Here is a 26,530-nt window from a genome sequence, read left to right as displayed (position 1 = left end):
AAATAAATCTTTAAATAAATAAATAACAAAGAAGCACATCTATTACTCTGCCACAAAGTTGCCTTAATACTTTGGCAATTGGGGTGCCTGGGTGGTTCAGTTGGTTAAGTGACTGCCTTCGGCTCAGGTCATGATCCCAGAATCCCAGGATTGAGTCCCACATCGGGCTCCCAGCTCAGCGGGGGGTCTGTGTCTCTCTCTGACCCACTCCCCTCTCATGCTCTCTCTCTCAAATAAATAAAATCTTAAAAAAATACTTTGAAAAAAAAAACCACTTTGGCAATTGTACTTCGATATAATTGGTTTCCTTTATAATCCTATGTATTTGATTTTATGCTTTCAAGAGTATTCTGAGATGGGGTCAGTAGGATTCACTAAACTGCCGAAGGAATTCATGATTTAAAATAAGTAGAGTTCTCCCTACCCCCAAAAGTAGAGCCCATGCTAGAGAGGGAATTCAGGTAACAGGTATGTGTTAGGTCTGATGACCTTTAGAGTCTCCTCTAATCCTGGATTAGAAAAGCAAACATAGTTTCATTCTGTGCTTTCATAACAGCACAGAACGTCTCTCAACTGTCTTCTCCTTAACTAACTCACTTGATTCAAGGATTCTCTCCCTCTCTTTGCAAATCGTTCCAACTGACGTGGTGGCACACTGCGTACTCGTAGTTAATGGGCAACACCTGAGTGTCTACCCCACCAGCTGAGGTGGATGCTCACCACGAGTCAGGAATATACACTGACCTAAAATTGGGCTATTTGTACTGTTAATAAAAACTATATATAATTAATAAAAAGTGAAACATGTGTGTGAAAACAAAGTTACTTTTTCTGTGAAAATTAGATTACTTCTGAAAGATTCAAAATTAAGTTACCAGAAAAAAAAAAACAACACCTGCTGCTTACGTAAAGTGTGGCAGAACAAGGGTAAGAGATTGAGGAAAAATGTAAACAACAGAAAGATTCTATTTTCGGAATGCTTTATGAGCATCTTTAAGCTTTTTCCACTAAAAAGAAACTGCAACCAGAGACCTCAGACTATACATTATATATGTGCTCTATATAAAAACGTCACACCACTCCCACCAGCAGACTTCTATGAAAACAAATAAAACCCAAAAACTCTTTAGTCCCAAACCAAAAGATTGGGCAGTGAATGTGTAAATCAAAAAAAAAAAAAAAAAAAAAAAGAAAAAGAAAGAGAGAAAGAAAGAAATCTTGCCATCTGCAACGATGAGTAAAATAAGTGAGTCAGACAAAGACAATTATCCTATGTTCTCACTCATATGTGGAATTTAAGAAACAAAACAGAGGATCATAGGGGAAGAGAGGGAAAAAATAAAACAAGACTTGAAATCAAAGAGGGAGACAAACCTTAAGAGACTCTTAATAATAGGAAACAAACTGAGGGTTCCTGGAGGGGAGGAGGGAATGGGAGGATGGGGTAATTGGACATTAAGAAGGGCACATGATGCAATGAGCACTGGGTTTTATATAAGACTGATGAATCACTGACCTCTACCTCTGAAACCAATAATACATTATATGTTAATTAACTGAATTTAAATAAATATTTTAAGGTAAAATAAAATATTAAACCATGTATCCTCTTCTCTGATTCTATGCTATAACTGGCTTTTTCAATTATTATTGAAGTCCTGGTCTGACAACATTGAGTAAGAAAATTTCTATTATGCTAATGTCAGAATCAGGCAAACATGTACCAAACATATGCTGAAACTCTTAAAATGTTGAGAAACAGGCTTTGTCTCAAGTAGTATTTAGTCTTGAAAGAAGAAATTAGAATTCACTAACAAAGTATTCAATACATTTGAGAACAATTCATTGGAGTTCTATTTTCTTCTACATTGTTTTGTTTGTACTTAAGTTTTCTGCTCTTCATTAAGGTACATGATATTGTGGTAAAGAAGAGCAGTATTTTACTATTTGGGTTCAAAAATCTTCCCTGTCCTATATAACAAAACTTATTTCAGTGCTTCTGAAACTCTTTACCCAAAATATCAAGAGAGGAGTAAAATCATAGTCCCATAGCCAGGGAGATCTGACGATGTGGTTCAAAGGCCACAAGTTAAAAGGTGAAGTTTCAAGCACCCATCTTTTTTCTTCTTCTTTTTTTAAAGTAATCTTTCTGCCTAACATGGGGCTGGAACTCACAATTCTGAGATCAAGAGTCACATGCTCTACGCACTGAGACAGCTAGGTGGCCTACATCTTTCAAATGTGTGTAAATGTGGCATTATATTCTACAATTTATCTATATTTGTTTCAATATTAAAAAGCTTGTTATTTTTCTTTAAATCACCCAGTAAAAACTTGATGGGCCCCATTTATTCTGTGGCTTCGAAGACCTCTCTGTATACCACCGTATACTCCTGTAAGAGAAGCTTGGGCTCCATCAGTGCAATACAATGTCAATGTCAATTTCAACTTGTGTTGAATGAAAAGAGAAATTCAATTTCAATTTCTGCAGTAGTGTTGCAAGGGATTGGGCAATCCCATACATGGATCAACGAGGGCAGAGGGAAATCTAACAAATAGCCAAGGAAAGGAGACAAGAGGCATGGGGACAAAAGTTAAATCTTGCACTAAGCCAGCTGTCTACCCTTACTTAAGTCACATCCAGAATCGATGGAATTCTAACAGCAGCTGAGACTGCCATTCTCCCTTATAGGTGGGGCTAGGTCTTACTCACTGTTGTTGCTCTGGCACTCACCACACCGCCTGGTGGACGGTAAGCATTCTATGAATTTACAGGATAATATTAGCAGCTAAGCTTTTTATTGCTGGGTACTTGACATAGTCTAACTCATTTAATCATCACAACATCTTTAGGTGAAACCCCTTAACATCCCATTTTACACAAGAGGAGACCAAGGCCCAAAGATTTTAAATAATTTGCCCAAAGTCACGTGGCCAAAAAGTGGCAGAGCTGGGATTCAAAACCCAGTCCGTGTAATTTCACATTCTGAGCTCTTAATCACTATGCTCTTGTAAATGCTTGCTCAATGAATGAATGAGTAAATAAATGATTTGTAAACGCAAGTGAAAGCAAATATTTTAAGCACAAAACTTCTCCTTACAGTGCAGTTTGTTGCTTCGGCTATTGAGTGGTTCTGGTCCATTCACATCTTTGCTCTTTTCATTATCCTCAATGGGTCGAAAATGAGCCAAAGTTCTCATGAATCCACGGAAGTTTACCTGGTCCTCTCTGATTGGGAAACAGAATAAACAGAACACCATCTCAATCAGGGGATTCTTTCTTATGAATCCAATATACTGGCAACAGTTTTAGCTAGAGTGGCTTGAAAGTCCATTCAATGAGGTCTTTCCCCATGTGCACGATTCTTTAGAGCTCATTAAAATACCTTTATTAGCGTCACCCCAACCTTGTGAGGTAGGTATTATTTTTCCCATGTTATAAATGATTAATCAGACTTAGAGAGGTAACGGAACTCAGCAAAGTCACCTACTGAAGTTCCTTATAGCTCTTTTCTCAAAGGGATTTCAAGCAGCACCAGGGCTACACTATCAGGCAAGTCAGGACCGGAACTCACTGCTTCGAAATCTACAGTGAGCAGGAAGTTAAGCTGTGTCAACCCAATGACTCCCCAGGCACCTCTCATGTTTCCCCTGCACGCACATACACCTAGTGGTATTTTAAGGTTAAAGTATACTACGGAAATGCAGCTTTTAAAATAAGTACTTTGCTATAAAGGCAATAAATACATTTTTGGAAATTTGGGGGAAAAGAGTAGAAAGAAAATACCATTCCTAGCTCTAGCAATTACTACTATTGTTAGTATCTTTTCTTCTATTCATTTTTCTATGATTTTTAGAGAACTGTGAACATACTGCATATCCAATTTTCTACCCTGCCTTTTTAAACTTTTAAGCATGTCTCCAATCAATAGAAACACTTTGAAACATTTTAAACATCTGCAAAATAATTATGTTACTTATTATGATTTTATTATCCCCTCACAATTGGATAGATTTCTCATGATCATAATGCTGGGAGGACTCTTGTAAAAGGCTTTTCCGGTACTTAAGACTACAGAAAATCTTTCTATCATACCACAGGCAAATCAGTAACCCTTTGAGAAATAATTCTAAAACCTGAATGAACAGCGAAGAATATCCAATGTGACATAGTTATTTATCTATGGCAGTCATGTAAAGAACAGGCTGCCTGGTTCCTGTGACTACCTAAAAGTAAATCCCATTCTTTTCTTGCCCCACTGAATCGTTGTGATATGTCAGGTCTCATAAGTGCCAGGCAGAAACACAGATCAGACTTTCTAAGGGCAGCTATCAAATGCCAGCTCATGAGCCCACTGTACTCAAAAGAATGACCGTTAGTTTTTCAAGTCAGCTAGATGGCTAATGGAGCAGATCTGAGGAATCAAGTAATGTGGAATAAGATTTGAGTCATATGCCTGAAAAACAGATTAATGAGTACAAATATTACTGCCATCAGTCTCTGAGTAAAAGAGAACTAAATACCAATGCTCCGCTCTCAAATCTCATTTAAAAAATTCCACATGCATAAGACTAGATAGAGAAGAAAAAACCCAGAACCTGAACATCTGTATCTTATTAGAGTAAGCAGCAGAAGTGCAGCTTGCGGAGAGCTTCGTGGTGTAGCCCAGTGCGGGCCTCAGCTTCCTCGTGTACACCTGCCTGGTGTCCTTAGCAGAACATGACCTAGGATGGCAGGCGACACTGGAGTCAAAACCGCTTGCCTCAAGCTGTTTTTTCTAATAACCAGTGGTTACTGTGGAACTCTGAAAAAAAGTGTTGGCAAAATGACTCTGCTGGGTTTACTTTTCATTGGATAAGGTTTGGATACAAAGCATAGTTGTGAAAGTTATCTCTGGACAGGGTCAATGCTCTGCATGGGCTAATGAGGAGGAAGTAGGAAAAAAAAAATCTTGCATTGCAAGATTGCAGCACAAAAGCCACACCTGAAACAAACAGGGCAGTTCATGGAGAGAAAAAGGGAATAATGAATATGGGCAAGATATTCCTCTGGTCAACATGAATCTGAAGAGAGCAGGTATCAGTTTGATTCAATTCCTGTCTTCACATAAACCAGCTGCTAGTCTTCCCTGTCACTCAGCTTTACTGAATGCCTAACTTCTCAACTCACAAATTCTTTTGCTTTCAGTTCAGAGTTCTAAAATTTCCTCTCCATTTTATCTGATAATATCCTCACTGACACTTAGTCTCATTATTAAGAAATTGGCAACCACTGAACTTTTTAAAGTCCTTTGGGTCATACGGATAAGTCACAAGGAACCAGGAAGAAACTGTTAAAGAGATTACTTAAAATAATATAACATAATAAGCTTTATTCAGAAAAAGGTACCTAATCAAATCGATAAATATTTACTCAGTACTTTGAAGTCAGTGTATTAGGTAGTGAAGCATATCGAAAGCCTAGTTCTACACTAGACAAGCCCAAATCTAGTTGATAAACTGTGTGTGTGGTGGAGCCGATGTTGTAAAAGAAAAATAAAGGCTGTGGAAATGGTCCACATTAAAGGAGGCCAAAGAAACACGACAACTGACCCACACTGGATCCTGTACTACACAGGGAGAAAGTGTTATAAAGGAGATTAAAATAGGAACATGACGGATATATAAGAATAAAATAGACAATGGGAGAAACAGGTGAAGGTGGTCAAAGGGTACAAACTTCAGTTATAAGATGAGTAAGTTCTGGGGATGTCACGTACAGCATGGTGACCATAGGTAACGGTACTGTGCTGTGTATTTCAAAGTTGCTAAGAGAGTGGATTCTAGAAGTTCTCATCCCACAAGAATAGGAACTATGTAAGGTGATAAATGCATTAACTAACCTTACTGTGATAATCATTTCACAATATATACATATATAAAACCACTGTGCTGTATGCCTTAAACTTACACAATATGAGTTATTTCTCAATAAAGCTGGAAAAAAGAATACATAATATGTTATATTAGTATTACAGCAGCTGATCGGTGCTGTAGGTATAAACTACACATAAGATTTCAGAGACTTAATATTAAAAAGAATGTAATAAATTAGTAATGTAAATATATTGATTATATATTAAATGATAACATTTTAAATACACTGGATAAATAAAATATATGTTGACAAAGTTAATTTTTACTTTTTTTATGTGGGTACTATTATAATCAAGTATGTGACTTGATTATATTTTCATTGGCTAGAACACAGGGAGACAGAGAGCACATGACAATGAGGCAAAAGGTTACCGATTTAACAAGAGATGCATCTGGGTCAAAGACATACAGAAGTTCTTTGTATTGTTTTCAATTTTAGCAACTTTTCTATAAATCTGAAATTATTTCCAAATAAAAGTTTTTTAAAGATTTAGTTTTACATTAAAGATAAACAGAGATTAAAGACAGAATTTTGAAAATAGGCTCATATCCCTACTTTAAGAGATATTCTAGATACAACCAAGTTAAGGACGCCCAATATAATCAGGTGGATCGTGGCCTAAAATGACCCCACCAATAACATTATTCCAGATTTGCCTCAGAAAGGAACCCAACCACTGCAGGGACTCACCCCTCTGGAAAGAAGGCATTGATGATCCGGTCCCCCAATGGGTTGATAGCAAGTTCCGGAATTCGCTGGAAATCTTCCCGGCTGCCAAGAGAATCACCTTGAATTAGAGACTACTGGCCCTTAACAGGAACTCATTCGGTCATGCAAGAGTACAACCTAGCAGGAATATTACCTCGTGGAATTTACTTCTGTGGCAAATTATACCAAATAACTGCAAAGAATAGCACTTTAGCAGCTGCCAAGTGTTTCCTGCACCAACTCAGGAGTGGAAGAAGCCAGATTTGACTATGCCGCACTCCAGTGAATTCAGCACACAAGTTACGTCAATAAAACAACTGACGGGCAAACACTGAGCTGTCCCTGTAAATCATTCTTTGAACATTACCATTTTGTACCTAGTTATTAAGTTTGGAGAGTGAACAGCAATGCGAACTATCAACACCACAGAGCTTGGGTATAGCAGCAAAACTCCTGTACCCTTGGTAAGATTTACAATACCTATGAAATGCAAGCAATTCTTAGGCAATGTCCAAGGGAGGAATAAAATGTGACAACTAACTGATTTCCAAACTTCTTGCTCTGATTCTGGCCTTTTCTCCATTGCCTTCTACAGACTCAGACCACAGGAGTATTTAAGCCTTGAGCCTGGCAAGAGCAGTCAACCTCTCGCAACTTGGAAGTTATGCTGAAATGAATAGCATTAGCTGCCATTCACTGTACACACACCATGTGCTGCTCTGTTTATACACATTATCTCATTTCTTTAGGCCAACATTTTACCTGCACCTTTTTCAAGTTGAGGAAACTGAAGTCAGTGAGATAAAGAAACTTGCCCAGTGCTAGGAGCTAGTAAGTGGCAGAACTATGATTTAAATCTAAATTTAAATTTAAGTCAAAGCACATGTTCTTTTTTCTAAAAAAAACAAACCAAAAAAAAATTAAAAACCACCCCAAAACACATTTCTGGGGTGCCTGGCTGGCTTAGTCGGCAGAGGGCATGACTCTTGAGTTTGAGCCCCACATTGTGTGTAGAGATTACTTAAAAATAAAATCTTAATAAATAAAATAAAATAGTATAGAATAGAATAATTAAAAAAACACAGGGCACCTGGGTGGCTCAGTTGGTTAAGTGTCTGCCTTCGACTCAGGTCATGATCTCAGGGTCCTGGGATAGAGTCCCATTTCAGCTCTCTGCTCAGCGGGGAGCCTGCTTCTCTTTCCCCTTCCTCCCATCCTCTCTCAAATGAATAAATAAAATCTAAAAAAAAAAAAAAAAAATACCCCACACTTCTTGGGGTGCCTGGGTGGCCAAGTTGTTTAAGCATTCAACTTCAGGTCAGGTTACGATCCCAGGGTTGTGGGATCCAGCTGCACCCGGCTCTGCACTCACCCAGGAGTCTGCTCGAAGTCTGATCCCTCTCCCTCACCCCCTCTTGCTCTCTCTCTTTCACTCTCTCAAATAAATAAATGAATAAATAAATAAATAAATAAATAAAATATATTTAAAAATTTGATTATTTATTTTAGAGAGAGAGAGAGCATGAGCAGGGGGAGGGGCTGAGGGAGAAGTATACTCCCCACTGAGCAGGGAGCTCAACTCAGGGCTCGATTCCAGAATCTCAGGATCATACCCTGAGCCGAAGGCAGACGCTCAGCAGACTACGCCACCAGGGCGCCCCAATACACACACACACACACACACACACACACACACACACTTCTTTCCCATATTAAACATTCTGAAAGAAAGGTGGTCTCCCAAAAAACGTTTAGTTAGGTATTTTCTAAAAACTTCCTAGTTGATATTCTGTGACAAGAATATAAAGCTGTCCATAATGTATCTGTCCTGTACTCAAAAAAATGAATGTCATGAAGGACAGAGAAAGGCAGAGGATTGTTCCAGGTCACAGGAGACTAAAGAGATACACAACTGAACTCAAGGCATGATCTAGACTAGGAATAACATTGCTACAAAGGACATTACTGAGCCAATAGGTGAAAATGGAACACAGGCCATATAGAATATGGAATTACATAATAGTACTATATCAAAATGCTGAATTTCTTGACTTTGTCACACTGAAGTATGTAGCAAAATATTAACAATTGGTAAATCTGGATATCAAGTATGTGGAAGTTCTTTGTATTATTCTTGGAACTTTTCTGTAAGTTTGAAATTAATTTCAGATAAAAAGTAAAGGAAAAAAAAAGAGAGAAAGAAAAATAGAACTCAAATAAACCTGATTCCTGCCTTCAAGACGTTTACTAGCAGAAGAGATAAAACTTATTCCCCTACCTGCTCTGTACTAAGTGCTAATGAAATATCCCTATTTTATCCAGAACCCTTCTCTGTTTCTCTTAGAATGGTTTAACATTTAGATAGTGCTGAATTAATTCAAGAAGCTCAACTCCAGCACATCCGGTGGTGACACAGGTTGAAACTGACCTAGGGGACTACATGCAAAGCTCTGGAACAATAACTCTGAATTCTCATCTTCCTTGATCACTTAGGGTAATAATGTTTACATCAATGAATGAACCCGAAGAAGTCATTGCTTAAGATGAAAAAAGATAAAGGAAATTACAGAGGTCCTGATTATTTGGTTCCACAAACATGCACTAAGCTCTTATTACATAACTTGTTCTGTAATACGAAGTCCACATTATCACCCAAAATGGTTCCTCTTCTTTGACAGAGGTTAAGAAACAATAACCACTTCCTTTTAAATGAAGATTAAGGCTCATTTGAATTGCATAGCCACATACCTCAGCTTAATGTATAACAAGCTGGAGTAATTTTAGCTGAGAAAAGGCACAGTTTAAATACCAGGTCTAATATTAGGTGGTGAGTACACAACGTAGCCTGAACTTCAGTCTCAAAAGGGATCCAGTCTTGGAATTCCAATGTTAGTAAGACCTAAACCTGTCCTTTGACACTTTTTTTTTTATTCTACTCTTGGAATTTAGATTGTATATACAATGCAGTTCTAGAAGACCAAGAGGAATACTGTTGATAGTATCAAAATTAAAATGAAAGAGTATAAAACAATAGTTGGTAAAATGCTAAACAATACACAGTTCGTTATTACTAGTTCTTCTACAGAAGAATGGAGATCATCTGGGCAATTTTTCTAAAATGTAGCTTCTTAAATTTGTCCACTAACATGAACCTAATAGAGAAAAATATATACTCTTAGCAGTCCACACACAAGTATTTGTTCAAAATTTGCGTGCGCTCATAAAAAAAGCATCCCAATATTATATTCTACCTTACAGTAGACCTAGGAAAATCTTTCTCAAAGATACCTTTTTCCCTCAAAGAAATTTTACGAAAAGATATAACTAGATGTAGGCAAGTCTGAGAATAGAATCGTATATAACAGCGTTCTTTGTGGCCAAGAAATTCCCAATGAAGGGGCGCCTGGGTGGCACAGCGGTTAAGCGTCTGCCTTCGGCTCAGGGCGTGATCCCGGCGCTATGGGATCGAGCCCCACATCGGGCTCCTCCGCTGTGAGCCTGCTTCTTCCTCTCCCACTCCCCCTGCTTGTGTTCCCTCTCTCGCTGGCTGTCTCTATCTCTGTCGAATAAATAAATAAAATCTTAAAAAAAAAAAAAAAAGAAAAAAAGAAATTCCCAATGAAGAGTGGTTTTCCAGACCTTCATAGGCATAGGGACGTTTGAGAGACCAGAGTAACCAGAAGTGCCAGCCCTCTACACTGATCTTCACGATACAGGCCTTCTCTTACCTGGAGAATCAGCCTCAGTTAACTGTTTATATTTCAGGACCCAGGGTCGATGGTGAGATGACTTATACATAACGAGGACATTAAAATCTGTTAAAAGGACGTACTTGTGGGAAAATATTCAATGAAGAAAAGTGTTCTATATTTAAGTGATATAATAGAAATAAATAACTTATTATTTAGATTTAACATTGAAATAATTTCCATTTGAAGCATTTAATCGATATTTTAGTTTACATTTTTTAGTAATCTCTACACCCAACGTGGGGCTCAAACTCACGACCCCAAGATCAAAAGTCACAAGCTCTTCCAACTCAGCCAGCCAGGCACCCCCACTTAATTAATATTTTGAATTAAACTGATAATATAATTTTGTTGTTGTCTTGATAACAGAACCATGTAAAGTGTCAACAGGTGCCAAATCGAGTCTTTGCTAGTTGTTTTAGCATTGCAGGGCCAGACTGGCTAGGCTGCAAGGCTGCATGTGACTTTTGGTTGAATACAGTGGGCACATACACATGTACCTTCTCTCATTCTCTAAAACCACCTGAAATGTCAAGCAGAAACATACACATGGGAATATATCCCTGACATAAACAACCAGGGTGGGAGGAATGTGCTTGTAAACAAGGGATTGTGACAAATTCTGGAAGTCAGAAAATAAATGCAAACGTAGTAACAAGTAAGTCAAAGTAGAGGAGGGCCCATGAAGAGGCTGCAGCACAGCTGAGAGCCATTCTGTCCTACAGAATCTCAGCAAAGCATCACACTCAGAGGTGCCAGGTAAGGGAAGCAGCATTTAGGGCAATTAATTAAAGGAATTTTTAAAGAATAGGCCAGCTGCCCACTGCTGCTTAGTGCCCATCCTAAGACTATAAAACCATCTGTCCCCAGGAGAAAAATGGAGAAGGGTTATGGAAAGAAACAGAAGGTCCTACCTGGGCAGGGCTGCAACCAAATATGGGAAGTTGGCCTCGGCGGAACACAGTCCTTTTATTTGGGGGAAGGGGGCCACTAGTCTGTTCCCTTGCTCCTTGACCCTAAAGTGAGGTCTACCAACTTATTGGCCCTGCTCAGAAAATAGAGGGCCTGAAGTGAGCCCTTCCATCCAGGGAAGACCTGTGGAGAAACCAACCACAAACAAATCCATGCCAGTTTTCTACAGTAATCCATGCAGGTGTTTTCATAAATATGAATGGACAACCAAAGCTCACCAGATATTTTGGGAAAATTAATAGCATAAAAGAACAGGATCAAGATGAATAGAGATAATGATAATTCAGGGAACACATAAAGTTCTGAAAGACTCTAGTAAATAGCCCAATAAACATTCGATACATTTTTACATCTGTAAAGCAAAAATAAGCTACTATGACAGAACAGAGGTGAGAAAACAAGAAAGGTTCTTAGAAGTTAAAAATAAGACTGTGGACTAATAAGAAAATTCATCAAAAGAACTGAAAAATATATTCAAGGATTTCTTTCAGAAAGCAAAGGAAAAAGTCAGTCAGGAATTATGAGTGAAAAGCTGAGTCTTGATGGTCCAATAACCAGCCAACAGATATCCCATAAAGATTTAAAAAAAAAAAAAAGGAGGAAGAAGGAAGGAGGAAATAATAAAAGAAATAACAGAAGAAAAACTTTTCAGCTAAGGGACATATTTTTAGATTGAAAATGTTCATCTAATACTGAGCAATGAATAATGACCCAAAAAACCCCACAAAAAGGTACATCTTTGTGAAGTCTCAGAACGTCAAAAGATTATTTGAAGGTTTCAGAGAGGAAAAAAAGGGAAAAAAAGATTTTCTACTACAAGAGTGAGAATTAGACTGGCATCATGGTTCTTATGTGTGAAACTTCGTTCTGGAATGACTAATAGCAGTGTGTACAAAGCAAATGCTTGTCTGGGACATTGAAATCATCTGTCCTCTGGATGAAGTCAAAAAATAAAGTGAACTTCAAAAGCACTCAGTGTTAAAGCAGATAAATGGCTACCATTCAGGACACAAGCTCCTGCAATTTACAGGTAATTTTTTTAAAGTGATATGTAACAATACAGCCGCTAGTATTTCTCAGTAATAACGTACTTGCAGAGTTTAGTTGGCTTGCACTATCCCCTGTAGTCAACTTAACCTGCATGATTTAATATCCAGAAATATTTTTCATCATTACTTGGAAAAAGTATTATCTGACAAAGAGTCAATATTAAAATTGCACAATACAGAAGAGATTTTTCAAGTAAACTTTTACTCAAGTATAATATACGCATAGAAAAGAGCACAAATCACAAGTATTTGGCATGATGAATTTTAACCGAGTTAAGAGTATAACCAGCCCCCAAATCAAGAAACAGATTATGATCTGTACCCAGTCACCGCCTCACGGTCCTTTTGTCTCTACCTGATCCCCTCCGCAAAGGGTAATCATTATGTTGACTTTTAACACCATACATTAGATCAGTACAGAAGATATTTTTCTTTAAAGATTTATTTATTTATATAAGAAAGCAAGAGAGAGAGAGAGAGAGAGAGAATGCACGAGCCAGCATGAGCAGGGCAGAGGGAACAGAGGGAGAGGCAGACACCCCAATGAGCAGGGCTCCCTCTAAGGAACCTGGGATCGCGACCCGACCGGAGCCAAATGCAGACACTTAACCGACTAAGACACCCAGGTTTCCCAGTACAGATGATATTTAAACAAAAGAAATCATGTTTGTATTCAGATGCTGACCAGATTCTCATCTTGACCTGACCTGCAAAGGGCCACTGTAAGACCTTCACAAGACAGATGCCATTTCAGGAAATCAATTTCAACAGCACTGGTAGAAACATTTTACCCAAAATAACAGCATCTGAAGAAAATAAGATTTATGAGGTTAGAGTATATTCTTATATTCTATGAAATACCAATCAGAAAGATGATCCACGCAAAAAGGAGGTCTATAGGAAAACTGCAAATCATTTGACAAATACTGTTTACAATATTCCCTTCTTGAAGAGGCCCAATTCACTTGAGCATTTTAAAGATGCCAGGAAATTCCATAAAAAAGAAGCCTGTTAAACCTTGCTCATGAAGCTTTGCACTAAGTTCAGTTGATAATTTTTTTTTCTTCTTTTTATTCAACACCTATTGGTCGACCAACAAACTAGTGTTCTGTTAAACATATTTTGGGGTGCAATGCTCATAGCAGCATTGTCCACAACAGCTAAATCATGGAAGGAGCCGAGATGCCTTTCAATAGATGACTGGATTAAGAAGATATGGTCCATATATACAATGGAATATTATTCAGCCATCAAAAAGAACGATTTCTCAACATTTGCTGCAACATGGATGGGACTGGAGGAGATAATGCTAAGCCAAATGAGTCAAGCAGAGAAAGACAATTATCATATGGTTTCACTCATTTATGGAACATAAGAAGTAGGAAGATCGGTAGGAGAAGAAAGGGAAGAAGAAAGGGGGGGGTAAACAGAAGGGGGAATGAACCATGAGAGACTATGGACTCCGGGAAACAAACTGAGGGCTTCAGAGGGGAGGGGGGTGGGGGAATGGGATAGGCTGGTGATGGGTAGTAAGGAGGGCACGTATTGCATGGTGCACTGGGTGTTAGACACAAGAATGAATCATGGAACTTTACATCAAAAACTAGGGATGTACTGTATGGTGACTAACATAATAAAAAATTATTATAAAAAAGTAACTAAAAAAAACACAACAACATACTTTGGGGTGAACTCTGAAAGCACTCCGGAGAGGCTCCATTTCTAATGAAAGCTTTCCATAGTTTCTGCTTTATGTTCCCCCAGGGACTGACCCTGCAAAGGCATACAAATGCTATGGGTGGTACACGGTATAGCCTCTTGCTCTGTAGATCTGGTTTCAGGCCTAGGCCCAGAGCACCACGGAGGAGGGAAGTGAAGAAAATGTAAAAAGGAAATGATCTCTGCTAAAAGCCTTCTTAAGAAAGTGGGCAGGCAACAAAACATTGGTCACTTGCATTTGGCTAAACACCCTGATGGGTTCTGGAAAGGTCAAGACAGGACTTGGGCTGGGTTGGGCAGTAAAGGCTAGAAAGAGCTACATCATACTACACTACAGAAGATTTTAGAGTCCAGTAGGTATTCTCTAAGGCTGGAGGGAGCAGAAAAGAAGATGTGGCTGAGGAGGAGGGTAAGACAATCTACGAGATGGCCAGAGGCAGAGATGGCTGTTGTCCGGAAGCACAGGCAGAGATGGCTGTTGTCCGGAAGCACAGCCAGAGTGACACCCCTGATAGTGGGTGGTCCAACAAAATGATTGACATGTAATATGCTTGTTGTTTACTATGTAATACAATGGGGTAATTTCTTCTTGTATTCAAGGTAGCCTGGGGCTTCTCCCATATTTGAATCCACACCACATGGAGGTCAAAGCACAAATTTAGGACCTAGTGCTTTGTAAAGCTGAGTACAAAAAAATCAGTTAGATACAGGTAGCTGTGAAAAAAAAATTATCACTTTCTACCACCTCTTCCCCAAGAATATGTAGAAACAAGCACTGAGAACAGTGCCTAGCACATCACAGATAACCAAATAATACCTATCAAATGAGTGATTAGCCCACTGGCTTTCCATAGAGCATGAAACAGTGTTTTAAGAATTGAGCAAATCTTAGATTTTAATGAACGGGTAAATACTAGCTGACATCTGCAAAGTTTTCATCCCTTCTGAGAGACAGCTCCTTTTATAAGAGTCTTTCCACTGTTTTTCAGCAAATAATCAAAGTGATTTAAACACACACACATTTACGTATCACTCAGTTTCCACAAAGAAAAGGACTCAAAATGAATGTGAATTTTATATCTTTTTTTTTAAGATTTTATTTATTTATTTGACAGAGAGAGAGAGACAGCCAGCGAGAGAGGGAACACAAGCAGGGGGAATGGAGGGGAAGAAGCAGGCTGCCAGCGGAGGAGCCTGATGTGGGGCTCGATCCCAGAACGCTGGGATCACACCCTGAGCCGAAGGCAGACGCTTAACGACTGAGCCACCCAGGCGCCCCAAATGTGAATTTTATATCTTTACTCAGTGGTTAAATCTGAATTTATGAGGAAGATGTAACCCCGAATTCAAGTAAATAATTAAAGTATTAGAGCTGAAAGAAAAAAAAAAAGATTTCTGGGGTACCTGGCTCACAGTCCGTACAGCAAGCAACTCTTCATCTCGGAGTTGTGAGTTCGAGCCCCACATTGGGTATAGAGATAATTTAAAAATAAAATCTTAAAAAAAAAAAAGATTTCTAGTCTGATTTATTTCTTTTTCTTTTTTTTTTAGCTTTTATTTATTTATTTGTGAAAGAGAGAAAGTGCGCAAGTGGAGGGAAAAGCAGAGGGAAGGGACAAGCAGACTCCACGCTGAGCCCAGAGCCAGATCCCATGACCCCAGAGATCATGATCTGAGCCGAAATTAAGAGTCAGACGCTCAACCGAATGAGCCACCTAGGCACCCCTGATTTATTTTTTCAAGTGCAAATCCACATAGTCTCTTTAACAAATGGTACTGGGACAGGTAGATATCCACATGCAAAAAAATATATATATAAAAGTTTGACTTCAATAACCTCACATCATATATATATAGTACATATGTACACACACAAAATTACTCAAAATGAATCAAAGACTTAAACAGAAGAGCTAAAACTATACAACTCTTAGAAGAAAATATAGGGGTAAATCTTCATGACTTGGATTTGGCAATGGTTTCTTAGATAATGACACCAAAAGCACACAGACCAAAAAAGAAATTAGATAAATTAGACTTCATCAAAATTTAAAACTTTGGTGCTTCAAAGAATACTACAAAGAGAATGAAAAGACAATTCACAGAATAGGAGAAAATATTTGCAAATCATGTCTTTCATAGGATCTAAAAGCTAGAATATAGGAAGAACTCCTACAACTCAACAACAAAAAGACAACCCAATTAAAAAATAGGCAAAGGACTCGAATAGGCATTTCTCTAGAGAAGATATACAAATGGTCAAGCATGAAAAGATGTTCAATATCAATAGCCATCAGGGACTGCAAATCAGTACCACAGTGATATACCATTCACACCTACCAGGACAGCTAGCATCAAAAGACAGATAGTAAGTGTTGGTGACGATGTGAAGAAATCTGAACCCTCAATACACTGCAGGTGGGAATGTAAAACAGTGCAGCCGCTGTGGAAAACAATCTGGTGTTCTTCAGTAAATTACGCATAAAACTACCAAATGACCCACAATACTACTCTTTTTTTTTTTTTAAAGATTTATTTATTTATTTATTTGACAGCCAGCCAGCAAGAGAGGGAACACAAGCAGGGGGAATGGGAGAGGAAGAAGCAGGCTCCCAGTGGAGGAGCCCCATGTGGGGCTCGATCCCAGAACGCTGGGATCACGCCCTGAGCCGAAGGCAGACGCTTAATGACTGAGCCACCCAGGCGCCTCCCACAATACTACTCCTAAGCGCAAGTCCAATGAGAATTAAAACATATGTCCACACAAAAATGTTCACAGAAATACTATCCATGATAGCCAAAAGGTGTAAAAAACCCAAATGACCATCAACTTATCAGCGGATAAACAAAATGTGGTATATGCACACTATGGAATATTATTCAACCATAAAAAAGGAATGAAGTACTGATACTTGCTATATTGTTGAAGAACCTTGAAAACCCATGTTAAATGAAAGAAGCCAGTCACAGAAGGCCACCTACTATATGATTCCATTTATATGAAATGTCCAGGGAGAGAAAAAAGTAGATTAGTCTTTGCCCTTGACCCTGAAATAGGAAGTGACTGCTTATTGGGTACATGGTTTCCATCTGGGGTGATGAAAATGTTCTGTGACTAGATAGTAGTAATGGTTATAAAACATGTGAATGCACTTAATGCCAATGAATTGTATACTTTAAAACCGTAAATTTTATATTATTTGCCTCAATGTAAAAAAGAAGAAAAAGCACCCAGTGTGGTCTTTGCACATGGTAGGTATTCCATAGTTGTTGACAGTAATGACTAAATACAGCATGGTTTGAGTCCATCGCAGCTTCTAGTGACAGCAGATTTTGCCCTGAACAAACATGGCCCTATGGATTTACCAGCATTCTCTAGCTATTCTGCTTGAGGATTATGTACAAAGGCTTAGCAACTATATTCCCCCTTTAGACCACATCCCACAACTGTGCTAGAAGTCTTCCAAAGAATTCCCAAACTACTTCTTGCTTCCTGCCAGCCACCAGAAAAGCTCAGCTTCATTCTATATTAGTTAAAGCTGAGCTTGCTACTGAGTTAGGGTGGGAGGTGATGGTAAGGTGATATTTCACTGGACTATGATAAGACAATTACAAATATGAAGCGGTATAACATCACATTACTCTAAGTCAATTATTAACTCTAGACCAGAGCTTCTCAACTTCGGCATGTTTGATATTTAGGGAAGAATAATTCTTTGTTGTGGGGTGCCTGTCCTGTCTATCACAGGATATTTAGCCGCATTCCTGGCCTCTACACACCAGACATCAACGTCACACCCCAGACAGGACAATCAAACACATCTCCAGATATTCTGTTGCCTATGAGCAAAAGAGCCCTCAGTTGAGAATCACTGCTCCAGACTAAAACACTGAACATCTTATCCAACATTAATACATACAAAGTGGTGTGTGGACCTTAGGGTTAGGGGGCTGGACTGGGAAATGAGAGGAGAAGGCAAAACAATCTAGACCACCTTGGAATGCTAATGGTCGACTTTCTGAAAGCTAACACGTTTGGGAAAGGGCCATGGGAAAACTCAAGCAGAGAGCGCTGAATTCTCAAAAGGAAGTTCGTAGGACCAAAACAATGGCCACCCAAGCTAAGGGGAGTTAAGAGTAAGGCAGAAAGTACCAAGTGATAAACGTAATGCCATTCTTCTGCTTATTTAACTCCCTTGTGAATCCATGATGCTCAAAGACAGTGAAGAACTGGTCCCTGCTCTCCGCTCTCTAGATGCCTATCACTCTGCCCTGGGGATAAAGGCACCTGGTTCAGATATTGCCCGAAAATAAAGATGGGAACTGCCTACCTGAGAGTCCCGTTCTCTCCTTTGTCCAGGCTGGTGAAGCGGCTGTAGAGGCGAGTGATCTGACTGTGGGAAACTAAAGAACACAAAATTAGTCCCATTTGGAGAAGTCACCCTCCACTCAGACAACTAGAGTGTGGCCCTGCAGAAGTCAACTGCCCTTCTGGTCCCAGCCCACCATACACTTCAAAGAGAGTAAAATGGGGAGCTGTCTCAATTCTAACTGATTTCTAGAGTGTCAAAACAGAAATTTTAAAAGCTAAAGAAAGAAAGGAGTTAGAAAATAAATAGAGAGCAGTCAAAATTGACTCTCAGGAATAAAATCTAGGCTTCATTAGGACTATATATTAAATGTCAAGTGGTTAAGATTTAACAAAACAAAACCAAATTTAGTTTCAAAGGAAACTGTGAAATTTTTACCTTTTTTCACATTTTCACCTGACTTAGAGGCTATTAAATGTACACTTTAATTAAAAACACACACCTATTAATCATTTTGATGTTTCAGGCTGGCAATGCCAGGCTGGTTAACTTATACTTAATTAAAGATTGGGGCAGATTCCTCTTCTTCTTCTTCTTTTTTTTTTTTTTTTTAAGATTTTATTTTTAAGGGGTGCCTGGGTGGCTCAGTCGTTAAGTGGCTCAGTCGTTAAGAGTGTGCCTTCGGCTCAGGGTGTGATCCCAGAGTCCTGGGATCGAGCCCCACATCAGTCTCCTCCGCTAGGAGCCTGCTTCTTCCTCTCCCACTCCCCCTGCCTGTGTTCCCTCTCTCACTGGCTGTCTCTGTCTCTGTCAAATAAATAAATAAAATCTTAAAAAAAAAAGATTTTATTTTTAAGTAATCTCTATACCCATTGTGGGTCTCGAACTCACAACCCTGAGAACAAGCGTCGCAAGCTCCACCAACTGAGCCAGCCAAGTGCCCTGGGACAGATTCTATTTTTAAAATCTGGTTTGCTCCTGCACCAGGCTTTAGTGGCTTTCTTTTCCCCCACGACTGACATTTAGGTAAAAGATCACAGGGTCAGGTCAGCCTCTTTCCTGTGATTCCATGAGCTCCACTGAGTTCCCAGTAAAGCAGTGGGCTCCCAGAAAGCAAATTAAGCTATCTGTACAAAGATCAGGTTATCAAGAAATGATATCTACAAGGAAGCTATTTTCCTCTTCATTTTTTAACTCAAGCACAAGCTGGCAATTAAAATGAGGTAATAACCACAGGTACACAGTTAGAGTTTGAAAATGCAAAAAGGAATTTCTGGGAAACAGTTTAGCTTCCTGGCTGATGGGAAGTAGGAGGGTAGAAAAAGGAGAGTTATCAAAAGGGAAAAGACAGGAGCCAAAAAGGGTGTGGTAAGTGTGGACTTTGTCCTAGGCTGTACCTTCAGGGGCTTAAAAGGGGTGGCTGAAGGCGTTCTGATAGTAGCCCTCCTCCCCCAAGCTCAACAAAATCTACTTGCAGTCTTAGGAACAATGGGACAAAGTAAACCGGGGCACAGCGGGAGAAGCAGGAAGTGAATGGCCTAGAGCTAGGATGAGAGGACACACTAGGGGCAGCAGTGAATTCTTCAGCATCAGATTTCACCCCAAGCTGCGCTGTTGGGTACTAGCTCTCCAAAGAGAGCAGAGAAGAATCAATCTCAGCCAGCGCAGAGCCAGCAGGTGCCAGGCAGTGAGAGGCAGCTGTGGACCCACTGCCAGCCAGCGCTCTCTGGTGAGGGTCAGGTAACAGACTGATCCCATTCATGGCACCACCGCCTACCTAGTGAGGGGTGAACAAAAAGGGCTGCGGAGAGCACTAGAGGAAAGCACTTTGGCAGAGTGTCTGGTACAGGGTAAGCACTCCAGGTTAGCCATTATCATCATCGTCCTCACATTGTGAGCCTGAAGGTACATTTCACTGCTGTGCTAATTAATCTCCACCTTTCTCCTGACGCTGGCAGCTGCGTCAGTTTTCTTCAGGAACCTGACCTGTTTACCCTGGCTCTGGCCTCTGGCCTCAAAGGATGCTCTAGAACTACAGTTCCCTTTAGTTTAACAAAAATAAGTCAGTTAAAGAATGACTAACTTTCCCGAACGATTTTTTGAAAGAACAAAACTTGTTCACAATCTCGACACCACTGTTCTCTTTTCTTTATGTACCATCTAGTATCAGCCACTTGTACACTTTCCATAGTTAGAACAGCTTCTCATTTATTCATTTATAATTTTTCTGTGTTGTTTTGGAGTTCTTCTTAATAATTGCAGAATATTTAATCCACTGGGTCAGTTTTTAGCACTTAGACTATTATATATTTCAGATTACTTTCTTTTTAACAAGGAAAACATTGAATTATATTTCTTTTTATACTAGTTTTTCTTTTTTTAAGATTTTATTTTTTAAGTAATCTCTACACCCAACATGGGTCTCAATTCACAATCTGGCAAGAGTTGCATGCTCTACAGACTGAGCCAGCCAGGAGCCCCTTTTTTTAATTTGAGAAAATAATCCACACACATTGCAAAAATGTAGATAGTACAAAGTGTACACAATGAAAAGTCTCCCTAACAATCAAGTTTCCAGTTTCCCTTGCTAGAAGCAAACACTATTACCAGTTTTTGTGAATCCTTCTACACATTCCATATATGTATATGTAAGTATATATAGCTATTGATACAATTTTAAAAATGGCAGGAATGTTGTCATCTAGTCCAACCCCTTCAATTAACAAGTGAGCCATCAGACATCTTTCTAATCTAGATCATCTCAAAGAACCTCTTAAAGTACGATTCTAAAAATTCCCTTACTAAGTACTGATATGGTATTACATCCCATATTTCAGAAAAAAGATCGGCTTATGGCTGGCTTCCTTAAAAATATGGAACGCTTGGGGCACCTGGGTGGCTCCATTGGTTAAGTGTCTCTTGGTTTAAGCTCAGATCATGACCTCATGGGTTGTGGGATAGAGCCCAAAATCAGACTCCAAGCTGGGGGGGGCTGGACATCTGCTTGAAGATTCTCTTCCTCTGCCTCCTCCCCCCTTGCGTGCACATGCTCTCTGTCTCTCAAACAAACAAACAAATAAATAAATAAATCTTTTTTTAAAAAATGTGGGACACTTCACAAATTTTTGTGAACCATAAACCTGCTATCTTCCAGAAGGAACGGGGCTATATGGAAATCACTGGAGAAATGTACAACCAAATGTCAACTTTTAATACAACTCGATATGGTAAAATCTCAATCTATGTTCTAAACCTCAGAAATAATGTTTTGGTTTTTTTTTTTTAAGTTTTTACTTATTTATTTGTCAGAGAGTGACAGAGCTCACAAGAGCATAAATAAGGGGAACAGCAGGCAGAGGGAGAAGCAGACTCCCCACAGAGCAAGGAGCGTGATGTGGGACTCCATCCCAGGACCCTGGGATCATGACCTGAGCCGAAGGCAGATGCTTAACGACTGAGCCACCCAGGCATCCCCAGACTGTTTATTAACAAGAAAGAGAAGGAGAAAGAGGAGGAGGAGGAAAGCAAGCTTTAATTTGGGTGTTTAAATCCACCATGACAGAGAATATAAAGCAGTCTCCAAGGTATAGAGCTCAGAGCAACTTCATGGAGCAGAAAGATATTGGAACTGCCACAAATGAAGGCAGGACAAGTTTCCAGTAAACTCTTCTCACCAGGAGGCACTAGGCTAACAGAACAGGTGCCCCAAACCTGCACCAATTCTTGGTAACCCAAAGGAAGTCTCTGGAGTTGACCTCTCAGAAAAGGCTGTGCACATAGTCATGTCTTGAATGAAACTATATTCTTCTCCACTAATGTGTAAATAATTATTTTATTCTGTTGAAAGATTACTTGAAAGACCCTGCCAATCTGACTTACAGAACTCTCTATCATCACTGCCTCATGCTCAGAGGACAAAGGCATTTCAGAGAAGTACCAAGCACGAGGCAAGAATGACAGAGGGAAGAATACAATGGAAAGGGAGTAAGAAAAAAGTTATTTTTCCCTCACCTTTATCCTAAATCTTAATACAGAAGAACAGACTGATAACCTAGGTAAAGCATACTAATACAACCAAAGGGAACTCCAGATAAAAGATTGAGAAGTTGAAGCCTGAATCTCAACCATTCCACACCCGAACACTTCCTATTTCCCGACAGAGGACTTCAAGGGCTAGCCTACTCTCTAAGAGAACCTATAGATTAAAAGAGACTTAAAAGACATTAAAACAACAACAACAAACCACCTTCTTATAATTGGGGAAAGCTGAATATGGACTAAATGGTAGATAGTATTTTAAAATTACTGTCAATTTTCTTAGGTGTTATTATAGTACTGAGGGTATGTAGGAAAAAAAATCCCTATTCTCAGAAGATACATGCAGAAATATTTAAAGGTGAAGAGTTCCGTTATCTGCCTTTTAAATGGTTCACCAAAAAATAAATATATATATATACACATATAAATAAAGCAAATACACAGCTAAAGCTATATATATTTATATGTAGATAAAGCAAAATGTTAACTGTTGAACTGAAGTGGAAGGTATATGGATGATCATTACACTACTTTAACTTTTCTGTATATTTCAAAATTTTCATAGAAATTGGGGGGAAAAGTACATAGCTTTACAAATCACTTAACCTCAGACCAGCTAAACGTGTTAGTTATATGTGCATTTCCATTTCAATAGGAGCCGGAAGATAGCACCTTCAGGCAACATGGCTTTGCAGGTAAGGGCCCTGAAGGAGTTCTTGCATTTTGAAATAGCAGGAGCCTGAAATTGAACTTCGTGTACACTCTAATCCAGGAAATTATTCTCAAGCAATTGCCTTTGCCAGACTTGTGCTCTTTGTTGAAACTACAGAAAAACCCACACTAGTTCTATCACCACTATACCTTCTCAAACAAAACCTCACCAGCCTGTAAAACTTACTTCCTAAACCTGTTCAACACCATCCCCATATCACACAACACACACCAGAACTAGAAACTAAAATTAAATGAATGTAAAAAATAATAATTAAATTAAATGAATGGGCATTCATTACTACTTCATTGGTTTGAACTGCTTCTCACAGATTAAGTGGCTACTTTTAAAAAATGGTTTTAAGTAATTCACAGCCAGTTTATTGCTACAGTTAAGTCAACTAAGAGTGGAGATTACAGAAACTCCCAAGACCGTTGTGATTTTCCCCCCAATGACAACTTTTATTCAGCTGGGCTTTAATATATGAAAATGCTAATGTATGAAAGAAGGTAATAAAACAAAGACAATATAGCAAATGTTTTATGCCAACGCAAAATGTTTTAAGGGGTGGCTCAGGTGGTTAAGCGTCGGACTCTTGATTTCGGCTCAGGTCATGATTTCAGGGTTTGTGAGATCAAGCCCTGCATTGGGTTCCGAGCTGGGCAAGGAGCCTGCTTAAGATTCTCTCTCTCCCTCTCCCTGTGCGGGGGAACCCCCACCCCCCTTACCCCCAGCCAATCTCTTGCAAAAAAAAGAAAGAGAGAAAGAAAGGGAGAAAGAAAGAAAGAAAGAAAGAAAGAAAGAAAGAAAGAAAGAGAGGGAGGGAGGGAGGGAGGGAGGGAGGGAGGAAGGAAGGAAGGAAGGAAGGAAGGAAAATGTTTTAATTTTTTTAGAGTGGTTTTTTTTATTTTTTTTTTAAAGATTTTTTATTTATTTATTTATTCGACAGAGATAGAGACAGCCAGCGAGAGAGGGAACGCAAGCAGGGGGAGTGGAAGAGGAAGAAGCAGGCTCATAGCAGAAGAGCCTGATATGGGGCTCGATCACACAACGCCGGGATCACGCCATGAGCCGAAGGCAGACCTTAACCGCTGTGCCACCCAGGCGTCCCTAGAGTGTTTTTTAAACTGTTAGAAACATTAAGGAGTCTATTCCTTTAAAGGTTTTACTTCTGTAGAGTTGGGAAAACGACTTGATTTCTATTCCGATGCTCCCTGAAAATAGGAAAACATAAAATGGGGGTGCCTGGGTGGCTCAGTCATTAAGCATCTGCCTTAGGCTTAGGGCGTGATCCCAGAGTCCTAGGATGGAGCCTGAGCCTGGCATCGGGCTCCTCCTCTGGGAGCCTGCTTCTTCCTTTTCCACTCCTCGTTGAGCTCCCTCTTTCGCTGGCTGTCTTTCTCTCTGTCAAATAAATAAATAAAATCTTTAAAAAAAAAAAAAAAGAAAGCATAAAATGCTTTCACCTCTCCATTTATACAGCCCTAGACATAGTTTTATAACTAGCACACACAAATATTTTCCCAATAAGATGACTCTTATCTATGGTTCAAAATAGTAGCTGACACTTACCTGATACTTATATATATCAGGCACTGTTGTAAGTAGTTTACATAATTTATCTCATTTAATCCTCATAAGAATCCTATGAAGTAGATACTATTATTATTCCCATTTACAGATGACAAAAGTGAGGCTTACAGGTAATTCTTACCTAGAATTAGTTTGCCAAACACTTGACAGATTACATTTGAAATACTGGCTAAACCAGTCATGCAAGAATTCTAATCAATTTAGACTTACGGAAAATATGTTTAAATATAATCATCAATTCCAATGCAAAGCTTTCATATTCAATATAAAGTCAGTTTTCCTCAATTATGCCACATTTTCTTACTGGCAAAGGAAGTAGTGAGATGTCATATTACTTGTTCTTAACTTGAAGTATTTCTGATTGATAGGTCCTTAAACTCTTAATGGAACAAGAAGCAGATGAAAACTGGACAAATTCCACTTCTCCACCTCACCCTTGGGTATCTGTTTTTAGTCTTCTAAACCTTTTTTGTATCACGTTACAATTACTGCTTTAAAAATCAACTCCACTGAGGGACACTAACCGGATAAAGTGATAGCTCAACTCCCAGGGCACAGGAATGACTGTGTAGCAAGCTGAGGGAGAAAGCCTGGAAGCCACCCAAAATGCCCTAGGTTAATGTTTCTAAATCTAATTCATTCATGGCTGTATCAGAGCCCAATTCCTGTCCTCTCCCAGCCCAGCCCACAGACTCGGTCTTCCTTGAGACTGAAGGCGCAAGGTACACAATTTCAGCTACCTTATGTGGTAATGCTAATCCTAACTCCTAGGGGCATCTTTTGTCACCATCTGCTTTGAGTACCTAGCACAGTACTAATCACAGACAATGCAAAAATTCAATAACTACTTGTTCTTTAGGCTTTCTGGCTTAACATCATTTGCACTGGTTGTGGTTGAGAATCTCCTTCAGGCTTGATTCACTTTTTGGCAACTAGGAAAACAGCTCTTCCAGAAGTATGCAGTGTTGTTCCTCCACAAGCCACAGTAAACTAACTCCAGTCCTTATAGAGTCCAAGGTCTGCCATTTTGTCAAAGGTAAATAAGCCCAAATGGGATTAGTGCTCCCTTCATCTTGAGGCAAAAATAGCTTTTTCCCATCCTCACTATGGCTTGCACTTTATTATGTGACTTTCTATTTTAAGTATGAATGCTTTAACTGGTGTCACCTTAGACCTAAAGTAGTTCTTACATTTACAAGTGTGGCCAGAGGTCATGACCACAAAATTTAATAAAATGCTTGCTGACTCCAAACTGCCTACATTTCTACTCTTAAGAGTCAGAATGAGTCATCAAATGACCATAAGGTCAAGTAGCCAAACAAGTATCATACATTATAACCAGCTAACTACTTTCTGTCTTCCATCCAAAATCAGTAGGTGGTATGCTCATCATCCTTAAAGGTATTTATGGAGAGGCTATTGGCCATGTGTTAGGGGATGCTAAAAGCAGTAAACCAATCTGACAAGGGTGGGGGCTAGATAACATCCCTTCCAAACTGAAGATTCTAGAAAGTTAAATTTTTTTCTCTCAGGCCACCACTGCCTGTGTAATTCTGTAGTTCCCCCAGCACCCTTTGACCTTACCTGCATATGGGCCACTGGGTTACTTACTGGTCACCTCACTATGAAAGACAGGTTATCCAGAGGGGAGGGGGCTGAGGGGAGGGGGTAACAGGGTGATGGGTATTAAGGGGGGGCACGTGTTGTGATATGCACTGGATGTTATATGTAACTAATGAATCACTGAACACTACGTCAAAAAC

General features: G+C 39.3%; 1 protein-coding gene across 1 annotated transcript in view; it reads right to left on the bottom strand.

Annotated features, from left to right (window-relative positions):
• The window catches only part of CHP1 (calcineurin like EF-hand protein 1), a 45,935-nt gene that overhangs the window by 18,108 nt on the left and 1,297 nt on the right, over positions 1-26,530 (bottom strand). The window contains exons 2-4 of the mRNA XM_026479982.4: positions 18,446-18,518; positions 6,608-6,688; positions 3,102-3,229 (exon numbers count right to left, since the gene is read on the bottom strand). Coding sequence (XP_026335767.1) covers positions 3,102-3,229; positions 6,608-6,688; positions 18,446-18,518 — 282 coding nt within the window. The remainder of the gene's footprint in view (positions 1-3,101; positions 3,230-6,607; positions 6,689-18,445; positions 18,519-26,530) is intronic.

Source organism: Ursus arctos, unplaced genomic scaffold (genome assembly GCF_023065955.2).
Source record: "Ursus arctos isolate Adak ecotype North America unplaced genomic scaffold, UrsArc2.0 scaffold_36, whole genome shotgun sequence".
Classification (NCBI taxonomy): Eukaryota; Metazoa; Chordata; class Mammalia; order Carnivora; family Ursidae; genus Ursus; species Ursus arctos.
This window is presented reverse-complemented; position numbering and strand designations above follow the sequence as displayed.